Source organism: Penicillium rubens (genome assembly GCF_028828025.1).
Source record: "Penicillium rubens strain IBT 27055 chromosome Unknown utg000003l_segment0_segment0, whole genome shotgun sequence".
In the NCBI taxonomy this organism is placed as follows: domain Eukaryota; kingdom Fungi; phylum Ascomycota; class Eurotiomycetes; order Eurotiales; family Aspergillaceae; genus Penicillium; species Penicillium rubens.
Window position 1 is genome coordinate 4,175,841 of NW_026890601.1, and position 20,954 is coordinate 4,196,794.

Here is a 20,954-nt window from a genome sequence, read left to right on the forward strand (position 1 = left end):
GAATACGTATGTATATATCTGCTTGCCAGAAGACATGATAGGGGCATTTAAATCCACAGATCTGCATGTCTCTTACGCATAGAAACAATACACCCGAGACATCAGCAGCGTTCACCACGAATCCACGATGCAATCCCCAAGAAGCACAGGGACAATGCCAGAGTATGAAACAGACTCGCCCGAAAAGCTCATGCAAGATAATACCAATGCAGAACTCGGAACCAAGCAAGAAATTGAGCCTCATGGTTTGGAACACGTTCGTAGAGGATTTCTTCCGTGGTTATGTTTTGTTCCAGCCTTGCAGGGTCCGAGGCAGTATGCCCCGGGGATGAAGTGGGGTTTGACCTTCATTGTGGCGATGGGAGGGTTGGTGGTTCCGCTGAGTAGTGGTGTTTTGTTTCGTAAGGCCTCCTCTTCCCCAGCCAGAACAAGAAGCTGATATGTTGGATTTCAAACAGCCTGCCTCATAGAGATCGCCGAGGATATGCATACCACCGTGTCGGTGGTCAACTTGTCTATCGCTTTTGGCTCACTCTCTGTTGCATTCACACCCTTGTGGTGGTCATACCTCGCTGAGCTCTATGGCCGTCGTCTGGTATACATATCCTCATTCTTCTTCCTTGGGATTTTCAACATTCTGGCTGCTATCAGCCCCAACATCAGCATGTTTGTCGTCATGCGACTCCTTGGAAGCGCATCCAGTGCGTCCCTTCAAGCCGTCAGTGCCGGGACCATCTCAGACATATTCGAAACGCAAGATCGCGGCAAGGCCATGGGTGCGTTCATGCTAGGTCCCATGCTAGGGCCCATGTTTGCCCCTATTATCGGCGGGGCACTCACGATGCGTTGGAGTTGGCGCAGCACACAGTGGTTCATGGTCATCTATGGCTGGGTCGTGTTTACTGTTATGGTCGTCCTCATGCCAGAGACAGCCAACAACCTCGAAGAGAACCGCCATGAGCAGCGAAACGACGCGACCAGTCCCGGCAAGAAGGCCCTCTACTTCCTCCTAAAGCCCATGGAAGCCGCCAAGCTCCTCCAATACCCTCCTATCCTGATTACGGTCTATTACACCAGCATCGTCTTCGCTACGTACTATCTCATCTGCGTTTCCATTGAAGACACCTTCGCCCTGCCACCATACTCTTGGAGCTCTATCATTGTCGGTGTGGCTTATATTCCTGGGGGCCTGGGCCTACTCTTCGGTGCAATTATTGGGGGCCGCTGGCAGGATTATATCATGGCGCGCACCGCTCGAAAGGAGGGCCGATACAATGATAAGGGGGAGTTGATCCTCCACCCGGTCGATCGTCTGGGCGAGAACTGCCTCCTTGGGGGCATTCTCTTCCCCGGGGCGCTGTTATGGTGGGGATGGGCCGCTGACAAACATGAGTTCTGGCTGGTCCCGGTAAGTTCATTAATTTCATCGTCTTCAGGCTTCAAGCGGGGACTGATCTACTTTATAGCTCCTCGGAAACTTCTTCTACGGGTTTGGCGGAATGATTCTCACCAACGTCACCATGACAATGCTGACAGAATTTACACCGAAGAACTCCACCATCGGCGTCGCGGTGAATAACCTCATGCGAAACAGTCTGTCATGCGTGAGTGCGATCATTGCGCAGCCGTTATTTGATGCGATTGGGACGGGTTGGTCGTTCACGGCGGTCTGTTTATTCTGTCTGCTCAGTGGGGTCCCGTTGATCCTTCTGCGAATCAAGCGGGATGAATGGAGTCGGCAGATGAAGGCTACGCTAGGGAATGAGTAGGGGTTTCTGTGGAAGATGAGGGATAGGGAGCCTGATCATTACTAGGATGAAGGGTTGCCACCCGGCTACTGGCTGCACTTAATTTCGTTGTTTGTGTTTGGCTACGCATGTGAGAGGAGGGAGTATTATAAGATGAAAACTGAGAAGTGATTACTACGGTGCTACCTACGCCCGTGGCCGCCTATGGTAAAGTGTCATCTTCATTAAGAAGTAACATATTCAGGAACAGTGGTGTTTATGCCAATTTCGTTCGGATCCAACCCGATGGTAAAAGTAAACTACGTATGTATTTATATACAGATAGATATATTCAAAGGGGTGGCAAGTGTATTCGCACAGCGTCACCGAGATGGCGAAGCCACAGGTCAGCTACGACCTCGACTTTGATGGCAGCTTGCTCAAGGACCTGCCCCCTTCAGTTAAAAAATACACGTATTATGGAGATGAGCAATTGTTTGACACCTTCTAATCCGAATTTACTCGCTTTGAAGCCTCCACTAAAATAAGGGAAGAACTCTTCTTCCACGCTAGCTTGCGAAACCTCACCCTGATTGTTTAAATTTGCGGTTCTGTTATTTTTGTTAGTTGGCAGAGAGTTGAATACCACCGAGGTTACCCATACATGTTGTACAGACAGATTTCTGTCACTTAGCGAAGAAGGTCTTTGGCCACATCCATGACCGCTGGCACTAGCGGTGTTGTTTCACTGTCCAATCGGAGTTCCGGTTGGATTTCCCCAAAATAGGAAATTTAATGCTGAGGTCCGGCTTCAGCAAAAGCATTAGTACCTCCTCCTCTTTAATATCCTCAAACCCTAGACTGTGTCTTATCAGCATTGCGTCACCGGATTATAGCCAGGCTTCTATCTTACTCCGTACAAACAAATGCAGTCAGTGAAAATGGCAACACCTCGTCGAAATGGGCAGCTGTCATCATGCGAGCCTTGCCGAAAGTCCAAATTACGATGCGACCATCAAAGTCCCGTCTGTGGTCGATGTCTCTGTCATGGCCAGGCCGAACGCTGCTTCTATCATCCCGCTCCACTAACTCAGCCGCGCGCACGCGCCTCCAGGGTGGTCTCCCGGCGATCCAAGAGGCAACAGCGCCCGGACAATCAATTGGTTTTTCGAGTGGATCAAACGATCTCCAGCACAGCCGCGCCTAGCCCGCAGTCAGATTTTCCACCGGCTACAGATGCGGGGAATACATTACGCGATCAGCATATCGCGCAATGGACTGCAAAGGAGAAACAGACTCTGGGGCCTGGAATTCTAGGGTTGGTCTCCCCCCAAGATATTTTCAGGGAGTACGAAGACACCCTGCGTGTCGAAGAGCCAGGCAGTCTGCCAGCAGCGACAGTACCAACAGCTACATATCCACCAAGCAACTCCAATCAGGTGCTGCTAGGAGTTCAGATTCTATCACACCTGCAAAAGATCCATTGGTTCCATGAGATCATTGAATTAAAGAACAAGATATCCCCAGGATGGTTTCTAGGCCCTCCTTTGACTCGTGCCTTATGCAATTCTATGGAGCAAATGTATGATTGCGCAGTCCGCAACTCTCAGGATACGCATGCATCGCTTGCCACATTGTCCCGTCAAATATTTGTCAACACATCCGAAGATATCCAGACTCATTCAACAATGAATTTCTCAGAGTATTTCGATTCAATAACGGCGAGATGGGAGACAATCGGACTTGTCTTCGCCCTATTAGGGACAGCATTATTCCATACACCCGATGATGACCCGATCTTCACGCATCGCAACCCCTGGAAGCTTGAAAAGAGCTGGTTTACGACCCAGCAAATAGTCCTCTTGAGTTCGATGTTTGGCGACAGCGGTAATCACCCTTTGATACCGCCCTTTAGAAAAGAGAGAAAATGGCTAAAACTTGGATAGACTATAGGGTCTGGCAAAAGCTTGGAGATCTATCTACCATCGTATACGCATTCGGTTTACATCAATCCGATAAAGACTTCGAAGGAGACCTTCCGTTCTTCTTAGTGGAGATCCGAAAGCGAGTCATGGTGTGCGCATACGCAATTGATAAGGAGCTGGCGACCTCCTTAGGGCGGCCTCCTCGGATATGCTCTCGATACTGTAGTATTCTGCCTCCCCTGGATATAAGTTATGAGACGATAGTCCTCTCACGAAGCGAAGGAGAGAGGGCACTACAGAATCTCGACGCGAATGGTTGGAACACCGAAGGAAATTTGACCGTTGGCGTTAGGCTTCGCGTCGTGCTACTAACGAGCTTGTTGCGAGAAAGTATCCTAGAGTTGTATTTGAGCCCTACAACTCAGCATATTCCAGCCAGAGTTGAGTTCGTGTCTTATAGATTCCAAAATTATGTTCATATCAGGGACTGACTACAAGGAACTATACAGAATGTTGATTCAGGAATCCCGTCAAACGCAACGAGACCTTCCGTCATTTATGCACTGGTCTCCCGAGGACGCTGCAGCGGGTGCTTACAATTCTACACGAGACGAGGGCCGCGCCTTCGCTCATATAGAATTTACGTACCAGGAGTTTCTGCTACATCGGATCTTGCTAAAGCGTCTTGGCATAAACTCACAAGGTCTTATTGAAAGCTCCCTGGAGATAGTGACCACGCTATTAGACATCATTGCCATGCACACCCGGTCTGCTCACTTGCTGGCAAATATGTCGTGGGATGTAAGACTGCTCTGCCCCAACAATACTGATATAGGGCCTCTCTTATAACATCATTTTTCTCTAGTTATGCTACATTGGTCTTCCTGCTGCAGGCATCCTAACTTCGAACCTGCTCTCGGGGCAAAGCTCTCAGATATCGAATTCATCACCAGCGCCGTTACCGGCCAACTTTCGTCTACTTACTATCCAAAAGCTGATTCTGTTTGTCTCCCATCTGACCTCGCTGGTGCGTCCACATGAAGGGAGTTATGAGATTGCTCAACAAGGGGCGAGATTTATTCGTCGGGTACCCGATCGGATTCTTTCCCCCGAATATCCCCAGCCGGCTCCCTTGACTCCGGATATTGATTTTTCTAAAGATTGGTACGACGGTTGTGATTTGGACGGTAATTTTGATTTCATAGCGTGGTTTGACAATATCCACTGCACTCAGGACCCTTTGTTAAATTTCACCTGACTTTTACACAACAATAGAAGGCTGAAAATTTTCTATAATCTATTCTCTGATCTCTTCCGCCGCGCGGTGAGCACTACTGTCCATGCGGATTCCATAGGGAATTAATCCTGTATATAATGCGTGCCTTTTTCCGAACTCATTGATCATTATGTACATAGCTGTATATGGTAGAAGGGCCGCTGTGAATATCGACATCGCCAACTTCTCTGACACAATAATGCTGTAGGCCTTCCGACTTAGCGTGCATAGTACGTGCATAGTACATAGACATCTCGGAGAAAACATAGTCGTTATAGGCCTTGGCAAAACCTGCAAACTGGAAAGGTGCTATGTAAACCTCAACCCGCGACCTGTTGGCGGGGCCTAGAATCAAAAGATCTTATCTCTAAGGCAAAGTCATTACGTTGATAAAAGTATTTGATCGGAATAAAGAGATTATGCACCTTTCGGAGTTCAACAACAGATCTTTCCTAAATAGGCAATTGAGTGCGGTTGCTCCGAGTCAGTCCGAGAGGTAGCTAGCTATCTTGGTGTTTCTACATAATTTGGCGCTGTATCCCATGGAATCAAGTAACTATTAAGGTAGAAACTAATGGTTTTCTTGTGTCAGCGTCGATTGGGAAACGGAGGCAATCATACAGGACATTATCGAGAAGGAATTCTCTCAGCAAACTATCATATCGGTGGTACATCGGTATCGTTTTATTCATTGGTTCGACTGGGTGATTTTGCTCAAGCATGGGGAACTTGTGGAGTGCGATAAAGCTGAGGTGTTGCTGCAGAGGGACTCGGACCTACAGAAGCTATACTTGGCTTTCCAAGAGCCGCCTACTAGTAGATGATCTTTGGTCCACAAGATCCCTTTTTCAGACTATGTATCTATCAATGGTATTTACTGGCAGCAAGTAAGCTCTGGTGACAGGTTTCTGTTTCTCGTTACGCAAGGATCGAGTTGAACTAACAATGAGCAAACCGGTTAGGTCTTCCGTATGGAGAATACGGCTGGTCATCAAGTAGGTATCTGAATGCAAATCTTTCTTCTCTCTGCTCTTCCCAAATTCAAAGTGTTGCTTCTCGGTAAGATCTTCCGAGTAGACCTTATCGGAAATGGGATTTCGTCATTGGTAGCATATCCTAGTTCCAAATGTTGCCTGTGATTTTGACTACGATTCGGGTGAGCAAAAAGCCAGTGATACATTGTGATCAGCTTCGCCGCCAAACTTATTCCATAGGACTACGATAACATTAGCAGACAAAGAAGAAACAAGGTGAAAAGTACTAAAGGGCGGAACACGGAACACGGAAGGGTATATCCGCTTCCGGGGGGATCGGCTGAATTGGCTTCGAATATCACGATAAAGGATGAGAAAAATTGAATGGTTCCCTGTCTAATATTAAATAGCATAAAACATAAAGAAAGCATTCTTAATATAAGGGCTGCTTCCCCAGTTCTGGTCAACAGATTTTGCGGTAAAGAGCTTTTCCAGCTTCGGACACGAAGAGTGGGCCCGGAACAGGAACGGAACAGGGAGATTCTGTTCCGTGCTCAATCGAAGACGCCAACAAGACTTTTTATAGGTAAGATTTGAGTCTTACTTGTCCCAGATACACTCCACCTAATGCGGGGAAGAAATGAGAATCCGGGGGATGTCTTCTTATATGTCTTATGTCTTGTGATACAGAGACACTATTCAGACACAGGGCCAAATAATGCCTGTAACACAGTCCTCCCTCCGCCGGCAGGCGTGAATAATCAATTGATCAAACGATCATTTCGGGCGATATCCCGCATATTCCGCTCAAGTTCTCGGCTTTCTCTGCGTCGTTCTATCATTGCTTCCCTCTGTCCGTCTCGTAGTTGTCTTCCCCAGACAAGGAAATAGTGGGGCCGCGGCAAACAGAGATTTCTCCAGACCTCGGGATTGTCGATGCTCAATGAGTCAACTTCAAGTTGCAACCAACTCTTAACAATACCAACATGGAGAGAGATACGGAAAAGGACATGGCAAAGGATATGGAGAAAGACATGGAGAAAGACATGGAGAAAGACATGGAGCTAGAGAAGTCGTCACAAGACCCCTTTGCCGGAGAAGAGGTTGGCGGAGTACGTTACAGGACTATGAAGTGGTGGTAAGTCTACACTTGCAGTTTCGCAGTAAGCCAGTGCAGAAAGCTAATCAATTTTGTTCAGGAACTGTGCAATTTGTACATATGCCCCAATTGGACTAATCAATCATGGACCACAGCTAACCGTCCAATAGTGATGATTGCCCAGTCTGTCTCACTGGGAGTTCTTTCCCTCCCGTCATCAATGGCAGTTTTGGGTTTGGTCCCGTACGTCTGATGGGAACTTCTTCTTGACTATGAACCTGTGCTAACCCTGGCAGTGGCTGTATCATTATTGTTGGAATTGGAGCATTGACGACCTACACCGGATATGTTGTCGGCCAATTCAAATTGCGATACCCTCAGGTCCACAACATGGCAGATGCTGCAGAGATCTTAGGCGGCCCTTGGTGTCGTGAGATCACGAATGTTGCCCAGGTTCTCTGTTTTATCTTCCTTATGGGTGCTCATGTCTTGACATTCTCTATCATGATGAACACTCTAACTAACCACGGGACGTGTACCATCGTTTTCTCTGTGGTGGGGACCATCCTCTGCTTCGTCCTGACCCTGTCAAGGCGCCTGGAGGAGGTTTCGTATCTGGGGATTATTTGTATGACCGAACTCCTTTCTGATGTAGAAAACCAAACTAACAAGTACTAGCCTCGCTATCAATCTTCACCGCGGTAATGATTACCATGATCGCTATTGGAATTGAAATGCCGGATCCCAGGACATACGCTATTACCCATCCAACTCTGATGAACGGCTTCTCCGCGACTCTTAACATTGTCCTTGCTTATTCCGGCCATATGTCATTCTTCAGCTTCCAGTCCGAGCTGGCAGATCCAAGAGACTACCCTAAGGCGCTGATTGCCTTCCAAGTAACGGACACATCGCTGTATCTCGTTACTGCCATTGTGATCTACCGATACGCCGGACCGAATGTCCTCAGCCCCGCCCTGCTGAGTGCAAGCGAACTCGTTTCGAAAATCGCATTCGGCATCTCTATCGGCACGATCGTCATTGCTGGAGTGGTCATTTGCCACGTCGGCGCGAAGTGCATCTATGTGCGGATGTTCCGTGGCACCCATATGATGAGCGAGAGATCTTTCCGTTCATACGGCAGCTGGGTACTGATCACTTTCATCATGTGGGTTATCGCATGGTTGATTGCAAACGCGATCCCTGTGTTCAACGATCTGCTCAATATGATCGCAGCGGCGTTCTGCAGCTGGTTTTCGTTCGGCCTGGAGGGCCTCTTCTGGTTGAAGATGAACCGCGGACAGTACCTCTCCAGCAAACGGAAGATGGGCTTGACTGCACTCAATATCTTCCTTGTTGCCCTGTGTTGCCTGATTGTGAGTCCCTTACCCCATACCTTCTGGTCTACGATAATCTGATACTAACAATTACAGTGTGGAATGGGTCTCTGGGCCACTGGAACGAGCATTCGGATCAATGCGCAGAATGCACACAAACCGTTCTCCTGCGCAAACAATGCTTGAATGACTCTTCTGCGTCCTGGTATTTTGCGGAATATCCTTATGTATATTGCATGGCTACGATAGATTTCAAGTGTACAATTACTTCCTGAAATGCATTGTTTATAGTATTCGATGTTATACAATGATTCACAACCAACAATTTTTTTTTTTTTTCCCCAAATACGTGCCACCGTTGACTCGGCAGTGAAATATATCAATTAATGATGCATCAATGACAGATGCAGTTTATGCCTTTGCCTTCATGCCGTGCGTGACAGATCTTCCTCTGCTTGATTTCTACTAGATGTATCTACGTCTTCTATTTCTTTGCACCATGAAATTATATAGAAGCAGCTTCATGGCAGCGAGTTAGATCATCATCATCATCTATATACTGATATTGTTCACATCTTTGTCTCCCCTCTACTCTAGTCTTGTATTTGACCGACTCCGTCAATTGACTGAGGGTTTACGCACAGAAAATTGGAGACCAGTAGAGACCAGTAGTTCGGGGTAAGAATATATATTGTCTGGGCAACTCGACTTCGCCATTTGACCAGATCACCTGATGTGGAAGTGTCCCTGATTTGCCGCCAAGGGACGTGGCCACGGGCACATCCGGGCCGCCCGTGGGCCTTGTCTTGGCTGGCATTGGGCCCGTGGGCCAAGGGTGGACCTCGACCCTGAAGCGCTTACACCCTGCATGAATGCGTTTTTTTTATGTCGGATTTGCTGTCGCATTATATTGTAGACAAAAGAACGAAAGGGAGATGAAAAACGTGACGGTCACGCGGGGGGAGCCGGCGCATCCGGGGGAGGGTCGCTCAGCGAGGCCGTGGGGACAACACTTTCGAAGTTTTGGGGGCTGATTGTGTGCGACATGATAGGAGCCTCCAAAGCCCCCGTATCCGTATACAACATTCTAACGGAGTTAACGAATCAATCGGCTGAAACACATACCGAGGGTTTGGCCCCATTTCAGTGGTCCCACTTCCTTCAGTTACTCCAATTAAATCGGCTTCGTGATCCGTCTGTTCGCTTCCAGGCCGAAACATTTCTTTATCCAGTCTCTGACAAAAACTTTGTATTTAACAACATTGCATCGGCCAAGAACCTTGGTCCCTTGGCTACTCTCGGCGGTTGCGATCACCCTGAGGACAATGAGGTTCAAAGGCGCTGGGCACATGGCCATAGTGGCTTTGCGCATTCTACCGTTTATCGGCCATGTCTATGCGCTCGACCTCGATGTTAACAGTCAGGGTAAGAGACTGGATGCGGGGATATATGTTCTCCTCTCATTTCGAAGGCTGAATTGCTAATTACATTGCTTTTCTCAATGGGTAGAATCGATCAAAGATGCCGGGAGCACCGCCACCTACAACATGATGACATGGTACAAACAAAACGGGACAGACAATCCAGGCTTCATCTCGAGATCCTGGTGGACAGGAGCTGCTTTGTTCCTGGCATGTCTCAATTATTGGCATGCTACGAACGACACAACCTATAACGAGGATGTCAGCATCGGGTTACAACACCAGGGGGGTGCGGGCGGAGACTACATGCCTTCCTGGGCGATAGGAGTGGTAAGTGTCCATTTGAGAATATGCCGTCACCATCCTGACCATTCTATAGGGGAATGACGATCAAATGTTCTGGGGTCTAGCGGCGATCACTGCAGCAGAATATAAATTCCCGAATCGTCCAAGTGGAGACACCTGGCTCACCCTTGCAATAGGCGTTTTCAATGACCAGAAATCGCCAGACGGGAAGGGGTGGGACACGACTATTTGCGGCGGTGGCCTTCGCTGGCAGAAGGAAATCTGGCAAAGTGGCTATACCATGAAGAACGCGGTGTCAAACGGTGGCTTTTTTATGCTCGCAGCACGTCTCGCTTGGTATACCCAAGACGAAGAGTATGCTACGTGGGCTGAGAAAGTCTGGGACTGGTCCACCTCTGTGAATCTGGTCAATAATGAAACATGGGCAGTGGCAGATAGTGTCAGACAAGGCACTGGGGGCCCCAATGGCTGCACCTTGCCTGACCACACCCGGTGGACATACAACTATGGTACCTATCTTTCTGGTGCTGGGTATATGTATGCCTATGTATGTATTGTTCTTTTGTCTCCCATCCGTTTATTATTGACATGTTAACCGAATCTCGATATAGACGAATGATACGAAATGGCTTGATATCACAAACAACCTACTGGATTCATTGTTCACTACATTTTTCCTACCCGAACACGGAGGTGTGGTCACCGACTGGCGGTGCGAAGCTGTGGGTCAATGCTATAAAGACGCAAACGGCCCACTTTTCAAAGGCCTTACGGTGTCGTGGCTTTCAGATATTGCATTGATCATCCCTTCGCTTAAGGAGAAGATTCTACCCAGACTACAAGTTTCAGCCGAGGGTGCTGCAAAGTCATGCACCGGTGACGGCAAAGACCTCTGTGGTAACCGCTGGTACGGAGGGTATGATGGACAGAATTCGATGGAGAATGCAATCAGTGGTAGTCAGATGATGAGTGCTGTTATGCTGAAGTTTCTAGGCTCGTCCTCAAAACCAGTCTCGACAGCAACAGGTGGAAACGGTACGAGCGACCCCAATGCTGGTACTAGGGGGAGGTCTGGATCTTCAGCGTTGCCTCCTATTACAACGGCAGATAAAGCAGGAGCTGGAATCCTGGCAGTGGTTTTCGTGGGTGCTATGGTAGGCGGGGTGGTATTTTTGTTTATGGACCCCTGAGCAGGGGCGAAGGTTACAGGCTGCTGTATATATTGACTTCACATAAGAATCTTCTTTTTCTGTTCACTTGTACCTGATAAGGCCTACCGTGTAAACGAGGTCATGGATGGCTGTACACGATTCTATTGTACGGAGTGACGAAGCTATGTAAGAGTGTAGGAAAGGAAGGGTAGTAGACTACATATACAGGGAACGCGTCATGTGACATAGGGAGATTTAACAGTACCACTCAAGGCTATCTAGGAGGAGAAGGGGAAGTCTCTACCTACTACTTAAATAGGGAAGGTCTGCGCTCTATACAACATATATGAAATACTACCGCTGGACTTCCTTAAATCTCAACGCAACTGAACTTGACCTCGTAAGAGAGAGGAACAAAATCAATACAAAAACATACAAGAGTGAGGATTCGCTGGTGGTCACCCGCCCAACTACTAACTCACCGGCGTGGGGCATCGGCTCTGATACCAGGGGTTAATGAAATACAACAGGCCGAGGTCTGTCGAGGATACAGTAAATGCCGAACTGCTAATACGTCCTGTACTTTGTCTGGCCAAGCAGGCTAAGCAGATCACAGAAGCTTAGAACTTTGTAAAAGTGCCTAATCCACCAGGCGCTAACCCGATTGCAGGCTTTGAAGCTTTCCAGTGATTACAATACTCTCTTGGGCCAGTCAACATCGACGCTAACACCCACTGCCAGCTCAACGATATGGAACTCGGCTTCACTCCACAGTTCCTAAGAGATTCTGTACTCTCCGAGAAATCCGGGTCATCTCTTGCGCACCTCGTTTACGTGAGGCAATGCACCCTATTCTGGGACTTTATTCTCAGTCTTTGACATGGCCTTCAGAGAAAGAGTTATGCTCGGCATGGGAGCGACAGGATCAGGGGGTAAACGCACGGGCGCCGAGCAAGGCCCATAGTAAAATGAGAAGACTTCGGGAGTACCACATTCACCTTTTCTCTCCGCTGGGCGTTGAGATTGCCCAAACCCTTTCTTCTTTTATTTTTGGGATATTCTGCTTTGCGATCATCGGATTTGTAAATTTGTTGCCGTCGTTCGTTCAACAAATATTTGTGCTCCGTTGATCGATATACACCCGTGGTGCCCCGGACTGGGAAGGCGGTTGACAAAGGCAGAATTGTGGGGTGTTCATAAAGAACACCCGAGTTCAGATTCAAAAAGCAAACATCAGTCCAATGAACATCCTTTTGGCCTTCGGGCCCCAGTCTTTTATCTTCTGTTCGTAAAATTGGACTGTCAATGAGCTTATGTGACTTTGAAGTAACCCGTCCGTTGGAAGCAACCTTGGAACATCAACCTCCAGGGCTTCCTGAGGTCCAAGGAACCTTCAGAGAACCTTCGAATACGCGATTTTAGGCAGCGGGGTGATGACACTATGACTCAGGGTTACCTAGGTATAGCTGGGGAAGAATCATTTCTCTATCCTTTCTTCAATCTTCTCCGAGTTCTAGTTTTTCCCGAGCTACTATCCAAGAAGGCTTTCTTATCCTTTTCGCTTGCTAAGCTTTCCACTCGCGATAGGATTATGCAGTTCTATTACTTAAATCATGAGAATGATGAAGTTCTCAGATACGGACAAGAACGTATCTGCCGGGAAATAGTCACCGATGTGCTTCTTGCCGAGCACGCTCTGCGCAAACTGACGCAGCGTGAGGAAACGTTACACCATAGAGCTATGGCCTTACAAAAGACCATAGCTATCGAGTCTGGTCGGGTCCAGCTTGACAAGACCACGCCTGTCGAGTCTACCAGTGCCCAGCTTGAAAAGGCAAATCAACAGCTTAAAGAGGTCCAACTACAATATCCAAGAAAGGAGGACGCCCTTTACAGAGTGACGTCTATGGTTAGACCGTATTTCAAAGAACTTTACGATAGCTTAAGGCGTGATCCTGAATGGTTTATGAGAGAAGAACTAGTTCAGGATTGTTCGGATCGAGGCGGATGTTGCAGCCGGGAATGCGGATGCTGCGCACAGAGGTATCTATCTCCAAGGAAGAAAGGCAGAGGCCATTGCACTGTAGAGTGCCGGTGCTGTATCGGCTTTCGTGGCTTCGAGTTTCCAGAAGAAGAGAAAGAGGAGATTAGGAGAGATTTCGAAGCCAGGCTTAAAATCGAGCATTCGGTTTACTTGGTCAAGTTAGCAAATTGGTCTTTTCGCCCATTAAAGCAGCACCAAACGCTTCCAAAACCAAAGTCCCGGTGGCATTGAATTTTCAGGCGGGGTTCCCCTGATGAGAAGGACCGATGAGAAAGACTCGTGAAAATGACCGTACTTTGCTTAAATATCGCTACTTTGCTTGAGAATGGTATGCTTCGCCAAAAGTTCTAGACGAATGGATTTTGAAATAATACTTCCAATAATAGTAACGAAACAGGACAAGAACAAAAGAGCACCAACACCAACCACTGTATAAATATGCGGAAAGCAAATCCAAAATCAACAAAAAGCAGACAAAGGACAATTCCCAAAAAGCCAGAATAGGCGAGAACGGAACAGAACGAGCCAGAACGAGCCAAAGTGGGCGCCAAACCAAACCAACAAAGGCCAACAGAAGCCAACATGGCCACCGCCATGCTCATACTGTCAGCAGCAGGGGTGTTCAGCCTGCGCGAGGAAAAGGATGAGCGAATCCACCATCCTGGCCGGTTTCCGGGTAGGTGGCAGAGACAGCATGATCATATCAAAAAAGATTCCTCGTCTTGCTGGTGCCGGGCAGGGCTGGTTGGGATTCCACATCCTTCCCCTCCGCCTTCTTATTTCCCGACCCAGTCCTTGAAGGCATCGATGGCTCGGCCCAGTGCGTACGCCTGCTTCCGCTTCGGCGGGAGACGGTATCCATGCGGAACGCGGACCCACTGGACCAATACGCCGTCAGAATCGGCATCTTCGGGCTCGGCTTCCGCCGTACTGGCGGAAGCACCAGACTGTTCCACAATGATGGGGAGTCGGGGGGCGTGGCGGGTCTCGCTGCCCTTGGCCTTGGCCTTGTCCTTGCCCTTGTCCGACAGCACATCTCCCACATTTTCTGGTTTGTTGCCATGGGTGTCGCTGGCAGGTTTGGAGGCATAGGCGGTGTCAGAGCCGGCTTCAGAGCCGGGGGTGCTCAACAAAGCCTAGGGACAAACGCTCTTGGTTAGTATAAATCCTTCCCAACGCCTACACTTCCCACAAGTGCTTCTGGGGAGTGAGTGCTCACCAAAGCTCCACCGCGTCTTCTGCTTCTCCTTTTTCTCCGCCCGCTCCATGTCATCCATTTCCTTGTGGAAATGGTCTGTGAGGGTCCTTTGCGGGTCGTCCAGGCGGGCCTCACGCGCCAGGTGATATGTATCAAGGAGATCATAAAGAGGCTGTACAATATGGATTGTACGGAATGACAGAGCTCTGTAAAGAGGCGTGAAGAGGAAAGGAAGAAGAGGAGGAGTGAACTATGTAGATGGGGAAAGAGCATGTGACACTAGTGAGATTCAACACCCCCCACGATCGGTGGCACATAGATCCAGAAAACCCCCCCATAATGCTTCCTTTCTTTCCATCCAAGTCAACCAGAAAAATCAATGGGTGCAAGACCCGGTTGGCTGACAGGGTCCTCCCCGCGATTCCGCCATAGTGTAAGAAAACCGTCGAGGAAAGGGAGGACAGAAGGTTGGAGACTATGCTGGTCTCCGTCGAACTTGGGGTTCGAAGGCGAGACGTTGATTGTCTCTAATGTAGATGGGGAAAGGGCATGTGACACTAGTGAGATTCAACACCAGGTAACTGCACATATCTCTCCATTAGCATGATAGACCAATACGAGAGAATAAGGCAGGCTGTACATACCGTACGGCCCAGAAAATCAGGCCCAGTATCAGACAGAGGCCGAGAAGCCCGGAACCAGCAGTGGCCACGGGGGTTACCCAGCCGGGAGTCTCGTTTTGCGTGGAGTTTGTCATTTTGAATTTTTATGACTTACAGACTTACATTACTCTCAGGGGGAGCGTGTCTATTTATACCCTACAGGGAGGCAAGTAGATCACGGCCGTAATTTTGACTAAGTTTATAGTGACCTCGTATAGGTAGCCTGGTTTGATCGATTCCCACCTCAAATTGATTGATCCTTTCAATGATAGGCGACTTTTATAAATTTTGAGTGTACACTTGGCGAGTATGTGTTCAATTTCCAAAATTTCAGTTCTAATCGAGGCAAAACCCATTGTAGGTTGAAGGATCAGATAGAGTAAAGTGAAGCTGTTCTGATCAAACAGTCGAGTTGTCCTGCCATGTAATAAATTGAACCATGGTTAAATCTAAGAACTAGTTGAATATAGGATACTGACCAATCAGAATTCGAATACTGTCTTTTTTGATCCTCGCTGTTCAACTATGACTGGTGGGGAGTTATTTAACAGGCGACCTTATTTCAACCTCATCTCGATAGTAGTAAGGTCTGTCTAGCTTCGATCTGGAATATGTATAGAAGATCAAGGATTTTTATTTCGTTTAAATTTAGAGTCTTCTATTTTTTTCTCTTTTTCTCTTTTTAGAGTTTTGCATGTCGTTCCTTCCTTTTCGGTGCCAGGTTGAATGAATAGTATTGTGTGGGATATGTACATATACAAAACGAAAAAGGCCAAGACAGGCTAACTTGTCTATCTGGTCGATCTTCCGGGATACATCAATATTTCCAAGATGTATATGTCACTAACGTCCCCCTTAGAAATCCAGAATGGTTTAAATTGTGGCGACAAGAAATTCTAGAACTAGATTGGAAAAACTTGTATGTGAATTGACCAAAGCAAATGCGCACACCTACAGAGAGAGCACTTAGATATCACTTTACCCGAATATATATATTAATATGTTTAATGGGCTCACTATTCCACAATGTTGGAACTCCTGCCTTGTTCTATTTTCTATCATCCTGGCCCTATCTCTCAGGCAGACTGGGCCACAGCACCGTCTCAGCTTCCTTGAGCGCCAGTCCTCCCGCGCCGACAAAAGATCCTCAAACGGCACCTGTCTCCAGTTTCTTCTTACTATCGTGATCTGGAAGCTGTCTCAGAGGAATGAGCAAAGCCAACAGGACTGCAGCTGCAGCACCGGCCAGTCCAAAGGCGAAAACATCTTTAATCCCGACCATGTAGGCATTAGTCACAGCTCTGAGCTCGTCGCCTTTAAAAACGTGTTGAATCTCGGATGCGCCTGTTCCCAATGCTTTGGCGGTGTCAACACTGGAGTTGGAGCCCGCAAGCGTCAGTAACATGCGGTTGGCAAAGAGGGACTGCGCCACGATGACGAAGTATGTTCCACTAATAGACTGGCACACTGATACAAAGTCAGTGGGAAAAAAGACATGATTAGGGAGGTTGGTGGCCCATACTTAGCATGATACCAGTGGAACTTGCTACATCTTCTCGGCTTGAGAAGCCCTGTACTGCTGTCATCGGGATTTGGTTACCGAGGCCCAGCGCAAATCCATAGAGAACCTGAGGGCCAAGATAGCGGGCTTGGGGCGAGTCGACACCCATCGTGTAGAATAGGGCCATGCCAGCAACCATAAGCAGCGCACTGACTAGCTGGAAAGGCATCAGGTGGCGTGTTTTCCCAACAACTACACCACTGATCAAGGCTCCCAAAGAGAAGAAGGCCAGGAACGGAAGAGTATCAACACCACTCATGACAGCCGACTTGCCGTGGATAGACTGGAAATAAATGGGCAAATAGAACATAACTTGGTAGAATGAGGAATTAGAACTGCGAAATAGGTTGTCGTTAGCCTTGGCAGAGGGTAAGCAAGAAAATAAGTGCCAAACACTGACATATAGCACCACAAAGCTTGAGCCCATGTCATTCGAGGCTTCAGCAACGCCAGCGGGACCATAGCGCGTGAGCCCTGGAATGCTTCAACGATAAAAAAGATGATCGTAAAGGCAATCCAAAGAACCAAGGTGGCAATGACAACCCCAGAGCTCCATGCCTTGGTTTGGCCACCCCATTGCAGAGCCAAGGCGAAACATACCAGCGACCCAAGCAACAGACTGAACCCCGGCAAGTCAAGCTGCAGGATGATCTCCGTCCAAGTGGCCGGGGCAGGCTTGACGTGCTTCGGCACGCGCAAGAAGAGTAGACATAAGAAGAGAACGGGAGCTCCGAGAGGCAGGTTGATCCAAAAGCACCATCGCCAAGAGACTCCACTGGTGAAGGCACCGCCGATGACGGGCCCGAGGATGGTCGATACCATGAAGACACCCATCCAGCTACCAATCAACACAGGGCGGTTCTTTGGCTCAGCCACGAGACTGATAACCAGTACCGAGCCACCGAGAGTTCCTGCAGCTCCCAAGCCTTGAATGGCTCGACCGACAATCACAGAAGTGCTGTTGGGAGCTGCGGCGGCGACAATGCTACCGACCAAGTAGAACACAATAGACCCCAGGTAAACCCATTTGACCTGAAGGTATTTGTACAGCTTCCCCCACATTGGTGAAGATGCGCCGACGAGGAGGAAAGTGGCACTTCCATACCAGCCAACATCGTCTAGTCGGTGGAAATCGTCGGTGATGCCGGGGATTGCGGTCGCGATAATTCCAATCTCCAAGGCAGCGAGGAGAGTACTCATGAAAATGGTGAGCATGATGAGAAATAGCCGCAGCCCTTTAATATACTCAGGCTCGCCAGCCAAGGCCTCATCGCGGTCATGCTTCTCTTGGTTACTGTCTGTCGGGGTGTACTCGTCATGGGGCGAGCTAACCGGCTTGGTTGCTGCCATATCGGCTCTCAGGGGGTTCTCAGAAGACATCAATGTCTTCCGGACTACTCAGTCTCGGCGTATCTTTCGGTTTGAGAGTAGATGTGTCAAGAAGAAGAGATTGAGAGGAAGACAGTCGAACACAGTTCACGCATACATATAGGAGACATCTTGTCGAGTGATACCTAGGTAGTTCAGAAGGTCGATTATCAAGAATAAGTCAGGGGAAGTGGAACCTTGGAATCTTTCAAGTAATGGGCTGAGATAGACTCGAATGTGACAAAAGCGAGCCTGGGAAGTATATTTTCGACCGCCGGTTCGCTGATGAATCTCCGGAGCTAATCCCAAATAAGGTTAGCGTTACGTTCGACCGCCGTGAACCTTGGAACACGGGCGAACTGCTGCTGACTCATGATCAGATTGGCCCGGCCCCTGCAGCTCTCAAAAAAGGATGATTCCCTGTTTCCGCCGGTCTTCCTCCGCCGCGTTTTTCTTTTTCTCTCATTTCGCAGCTCCCTCTCCTGTCTCCAGGGTCTTTTGGTCTGGCAGTTATGTTTCTTTGAAAGCATGGACCCGATGCTGCCTCCACCCGGGCCGAAGCGGCAGAAGGTGCGCAAAGGGACCCACAGCTGCTGGGAATGCAAGCGGCGTAAGATGAAGTGCGTATTCGACCCGCTCAGTAATATCATCTGCAACCCTTGTCGTCGCCGAGGCTCCAGATGCGTAAGCCAAGAGATGCCGGAGGATGTCTGGGTCTCCAAATATCGGATTGGTCATGAACCGAATACGCATATTGGCCGGGGCATCAACTATACCGACGAAGCACGGACACCTTTGACGCCTAGTGAAGATCATAGAAGAATGAGCTCTGGTATTCCGACGCCTGCATCTACAATCTCAGAGAATTCTAGGTATCTCGCCTTCCACCAATCTTCCAAGGTATGTTTTCAATGATTCAAAAATGCCATCTGGTTGGTCCCTAGGTACTAGTTGCTTTCGATAGTATCAACCGGCCGACCATGATGTCCTTTCTCATAACTCTGGACAAGCCATCACCGATGCATCAGTTCCACACGGCAAATATCAGAAGCTATCACCATTCCTACATGAGTCATTGCCACCATGGGAAGATACGCAGAGGATATGCAAAGCCTATCATCGTCCGTCCGTCCTCGCTCACGAGATCTTGACCATGCCTTACACCACGCTTGAAAAAACCGGGCTGAAAACCGCCGAAAGCTTGCTAGAAATTCCCGGACCAAATGTACACCCTGTTCTGGTAGCGAGGCATATGCTACAGCTGGCCGTCTTCTTGCAGCATGTGCACCCTGATCTACACGAAGAGTTGAAGAGCCTATCAGAGTCGCCACGGGCCATGATGGAACGATTAGCAGATCTCGCTATTAATCTCGTCACGACCAAGGACGAGCTTCTTGGCAGTATCGAGGCTCTAGAGTGCGTTATGATTGAGAGTATGTACCAAGCCAATATCGGGAGTCTCCGACGGAGCTGGGTCGCAAATCGAAGAGCTATGGGCATTGCCCAGCTAATGGGACTTGACCGACCGGATAACCGGACTCAGTTTCAATTGCTCGATCCTAACACGAGGTGTCATCCAAAGCTCATGTGGCTTCGAATTGTCTTCCTGGACCGCCAGCTCTGTTTACTCTTGGGCCTTCCTCAAGGGTGCCTCGACCGCAGCATGGCCTCTGATGCATTGCTTGCAATGGACGCTCCTATGGGCCGTCTTGAACGAATACACTGTGTTCTTTCATCAAGAATATTGGAGCGTGATGCATCCGATCCAAACTTGGATGACTATGCCATGACTCGAACTCTTGACGTGGAGCTGCAAAAGGCGGCCAGGAGTCTTCCCAGTAAGTGGTGGCTTGCACCAAACCTGAACACCAGATCGACCGATTCTCAAGCCCTTTTTTGGGACACGCGGCGATTATTTGCGCAAGTGCTTCACTACAACCTCCTCAACCAGCTTCACCTACCTTATATGCTTCGCTCTTCCTCGACTGGGCGCCAATATGAATATTCCCGAATTACTTGCGTAAACGCCTCACGAGAAGTTCTCTCACGCTTTATCACCCTACGAAGCTTCAACCAGATCGCCTATAGCTGTCGTACCGTTGATTTTATTGCTCTGATGGCGGCCATGACCTTGCTATTGGCCCACATTGACAGCAACCACCCCGAAGCCGAGAATCTGCTAGCTCATCAATATATCAGCGACCGTGCCATGATTGAGCAAGCACAAGAGAATATGAAAGAAGTCAATCGCCTTAATTCAGACACATTGAGCGCGCAGAGCGTAGACTTGCTGCGACGTCTTCTGGCGGTCGAAGTCGGCACCGGGAATGGAGCGCAGAGTATTAGCATTCAAGGAGCCGGGACCCAGTCGTTGTTACCTGATCAGGCCGACGATACCGTCGTCAGCGTCAACATTCCTTACTTTGGAATCGTGAAAATTGCCAGCCAGGGCATGAGCAAAGAACCTCCCAAACACCCATCGAGCTCCACAACGAATTGCCCTCTCCAGTCGCAAATGATGGATATACCTAAAGACACCATAAGGACAGGGACCGTTCATGATGATCACCATATGCGCCAATACGGGCATACTAGGGCGCAACAGATGCTGATTACTGACACAATTAAACCGGCGGATGCTGGCTACATTCAGCTCCAGACACCGTCGATATCACCAAATGCCCTTGCAGCCATCGGTGCGAGCGGAATTCCTACACAAATCGCGCCCCAACCTCCGAATGAATTCTCCGGTCATTTCTTACAACACGGAGGATACCCCGGCTTGACTGCCCGAGCAGAGGACTGGGCGTTCCAGGGTGTGGACATGGCATTTTTTGACAGCTTGATGAGAAGCAATGCGAACGATGAGACTGTTGATGAATGGATGTAGCGTAGACGTATTAGA

General features: G+C 48.7%; 8 protein-coding genes across 8 annotated transcripts; 6 read left to right on the forward strand and 2 right to left on the reverse strand.

Moving 5' to 3' along the window:
- Positions 1-82: 82 nt before the first annotated feature.
- Positions 83-1,769, forward strand: N7525_007809 (MFS transporter; the record flags this gene model as incomplete). The annotated part of the gene is made up of 3 exons (XM_002568219.2): positions 83-401; positions 459-1,408; positions 1,467-1,769. Coding segments are annotated over 3 exons (1,572 nt in total), but the record flags the coding sequence as incomplete, so codon positions are not given.
- An 884-nt stretch (positions 1,770-2,653) lies between these two features.
- N7525_007810 (uncharacterized protein) lies at positions 2,654-4,910 on the forward strand (the record flags this gene model as incomplete). The annotated part of the gene is made up of 4 exons (XM_061214209.1): positions 2,654-3,614; positions 3,674-4,097; positions 4,162-4,453; positions 4,518-4,910. 4 exons carry the CDS (start codon positions 2,654-2,656, stop codon positions 4,908-4,910), a joined length of 2,070 nt encoding a protein of 689 aa, XP_061068640.1.
- A 1,978-nt stretch (positions 4,911-6,888) lies between these two features.
- N7525_007811 (Amino acid transporter transmembrane) lies at positions 6,889-8,524 on the forward strand (the record flags this gene model as incomplete). The annotated part of the gene is made up of 6 exons (XM_061214210.1): positions 6,889-7,040; positions 7,102-7,115; positions 7,172-7,244; positions 7,298-7,629; positions 7,680-8,377; positions 8,435-8,524. 6 exons carry the CDS (start codon positions 6,889-6,891, stop codon positions 8,522-8,524), a joined length of 1,359 nt encoding a protein of 452 aa, XP_061068641.1.
- A 1,139-nt stretch (positions 8,525-9,663) lies between these two features.
- Positions 9,664-11,255, forward strand: N7525_007812 (glycoside hydrolase family 76 protein; the record flags this gene model as incomplete). The annotated part of the gene is made up of 4 exons (XM_002568223.1): positions 9,664-9,763; positions 9,848-10,089; positions 10,139-10,612; positions 10,677-11,255. The coding sequence occupies 4 exons, from the start codon at positions 9,664-9,666 to the stop codon at positions 11,253-11,255; spliced, it is 1,395 nt and encodes a 464-aa protein (XP_002568269.1).
- A 1,552-nt stretch (positions 11,256-12,807) lies between these two features.
- On the forward strand, positions 12,808-13,303 carry N7525_007813 (uncharacterized protein; the record flags this gene model as incomplete). Its single annotated transcript, XM_061214211.1, has 2 exons — positions 12,808-13,178; positions 13,204-13,303. 2 exons carry the CDS (start codon positions 12,808-12,810, stop codon positions 13,301-13,303), a joined length of 471 nt encoding a protein of 156 aa, XP_061068642.1.
- Positions 13,304-14,036: 733 nt separating this feature from the next.
- N7525_007814 (uncharacterized protein) lies at positions 14,037-14,537 on the reverse strand (the record flags this gene model as incomplete). Its single annotated transcript, XM_061214212.1, has 2 exons — positions 14,037-14,368; positions 14,480-14,537. 2 exons carry the CDS (start codon positions 14,535-14,537, stop codon positions 14,037-14,039), a joined length of 390 nt encoding a protein of 129 aa, XP_061068643.1.
- A 1,730-nt stretch (positions 14,538-16,267) lies between these two features.
- On the reverse strand, positions 16,268-18,180 carry N7525_007815 (MDR family MFS transporter; the record flags this gene model as incomplete). Its single annotated transcript, XM_002568226.2, has 4 exons — positions 16,268-16,587; positions 16,643-17,016; positions 17,082-18,075; positions 18,168-18,180. The coding sequence occupies 4 exons, from the start codon at positions 18,178-18,180 to the stop codon at positions 16,268-16,270; spliced, it is 1,701 nt and encodes a 566-aa protein (XP_002568272.2).
- Positions 18,181-18,577: 397 nt separating this feature from the next.
- N7525_007816 (uncharacterized protein) lies at positions 18,578-20,939 on the forward strand (the record flags this gene model as incomplete). Its single annotated transcript, XM_002568227.2, has 2 exons — positions 18,578-18,949; positions 19,014-20,939. 2 exons carry the CDS (start codon positions 18,578-18,580, stop codon positions 20,937-20,939), a joined length of 2,298 nt encoding a protein of 765 aa, XP_002568273.2.
- Positions 20,940-20,954: the final 15 nt, after the last annotated feature.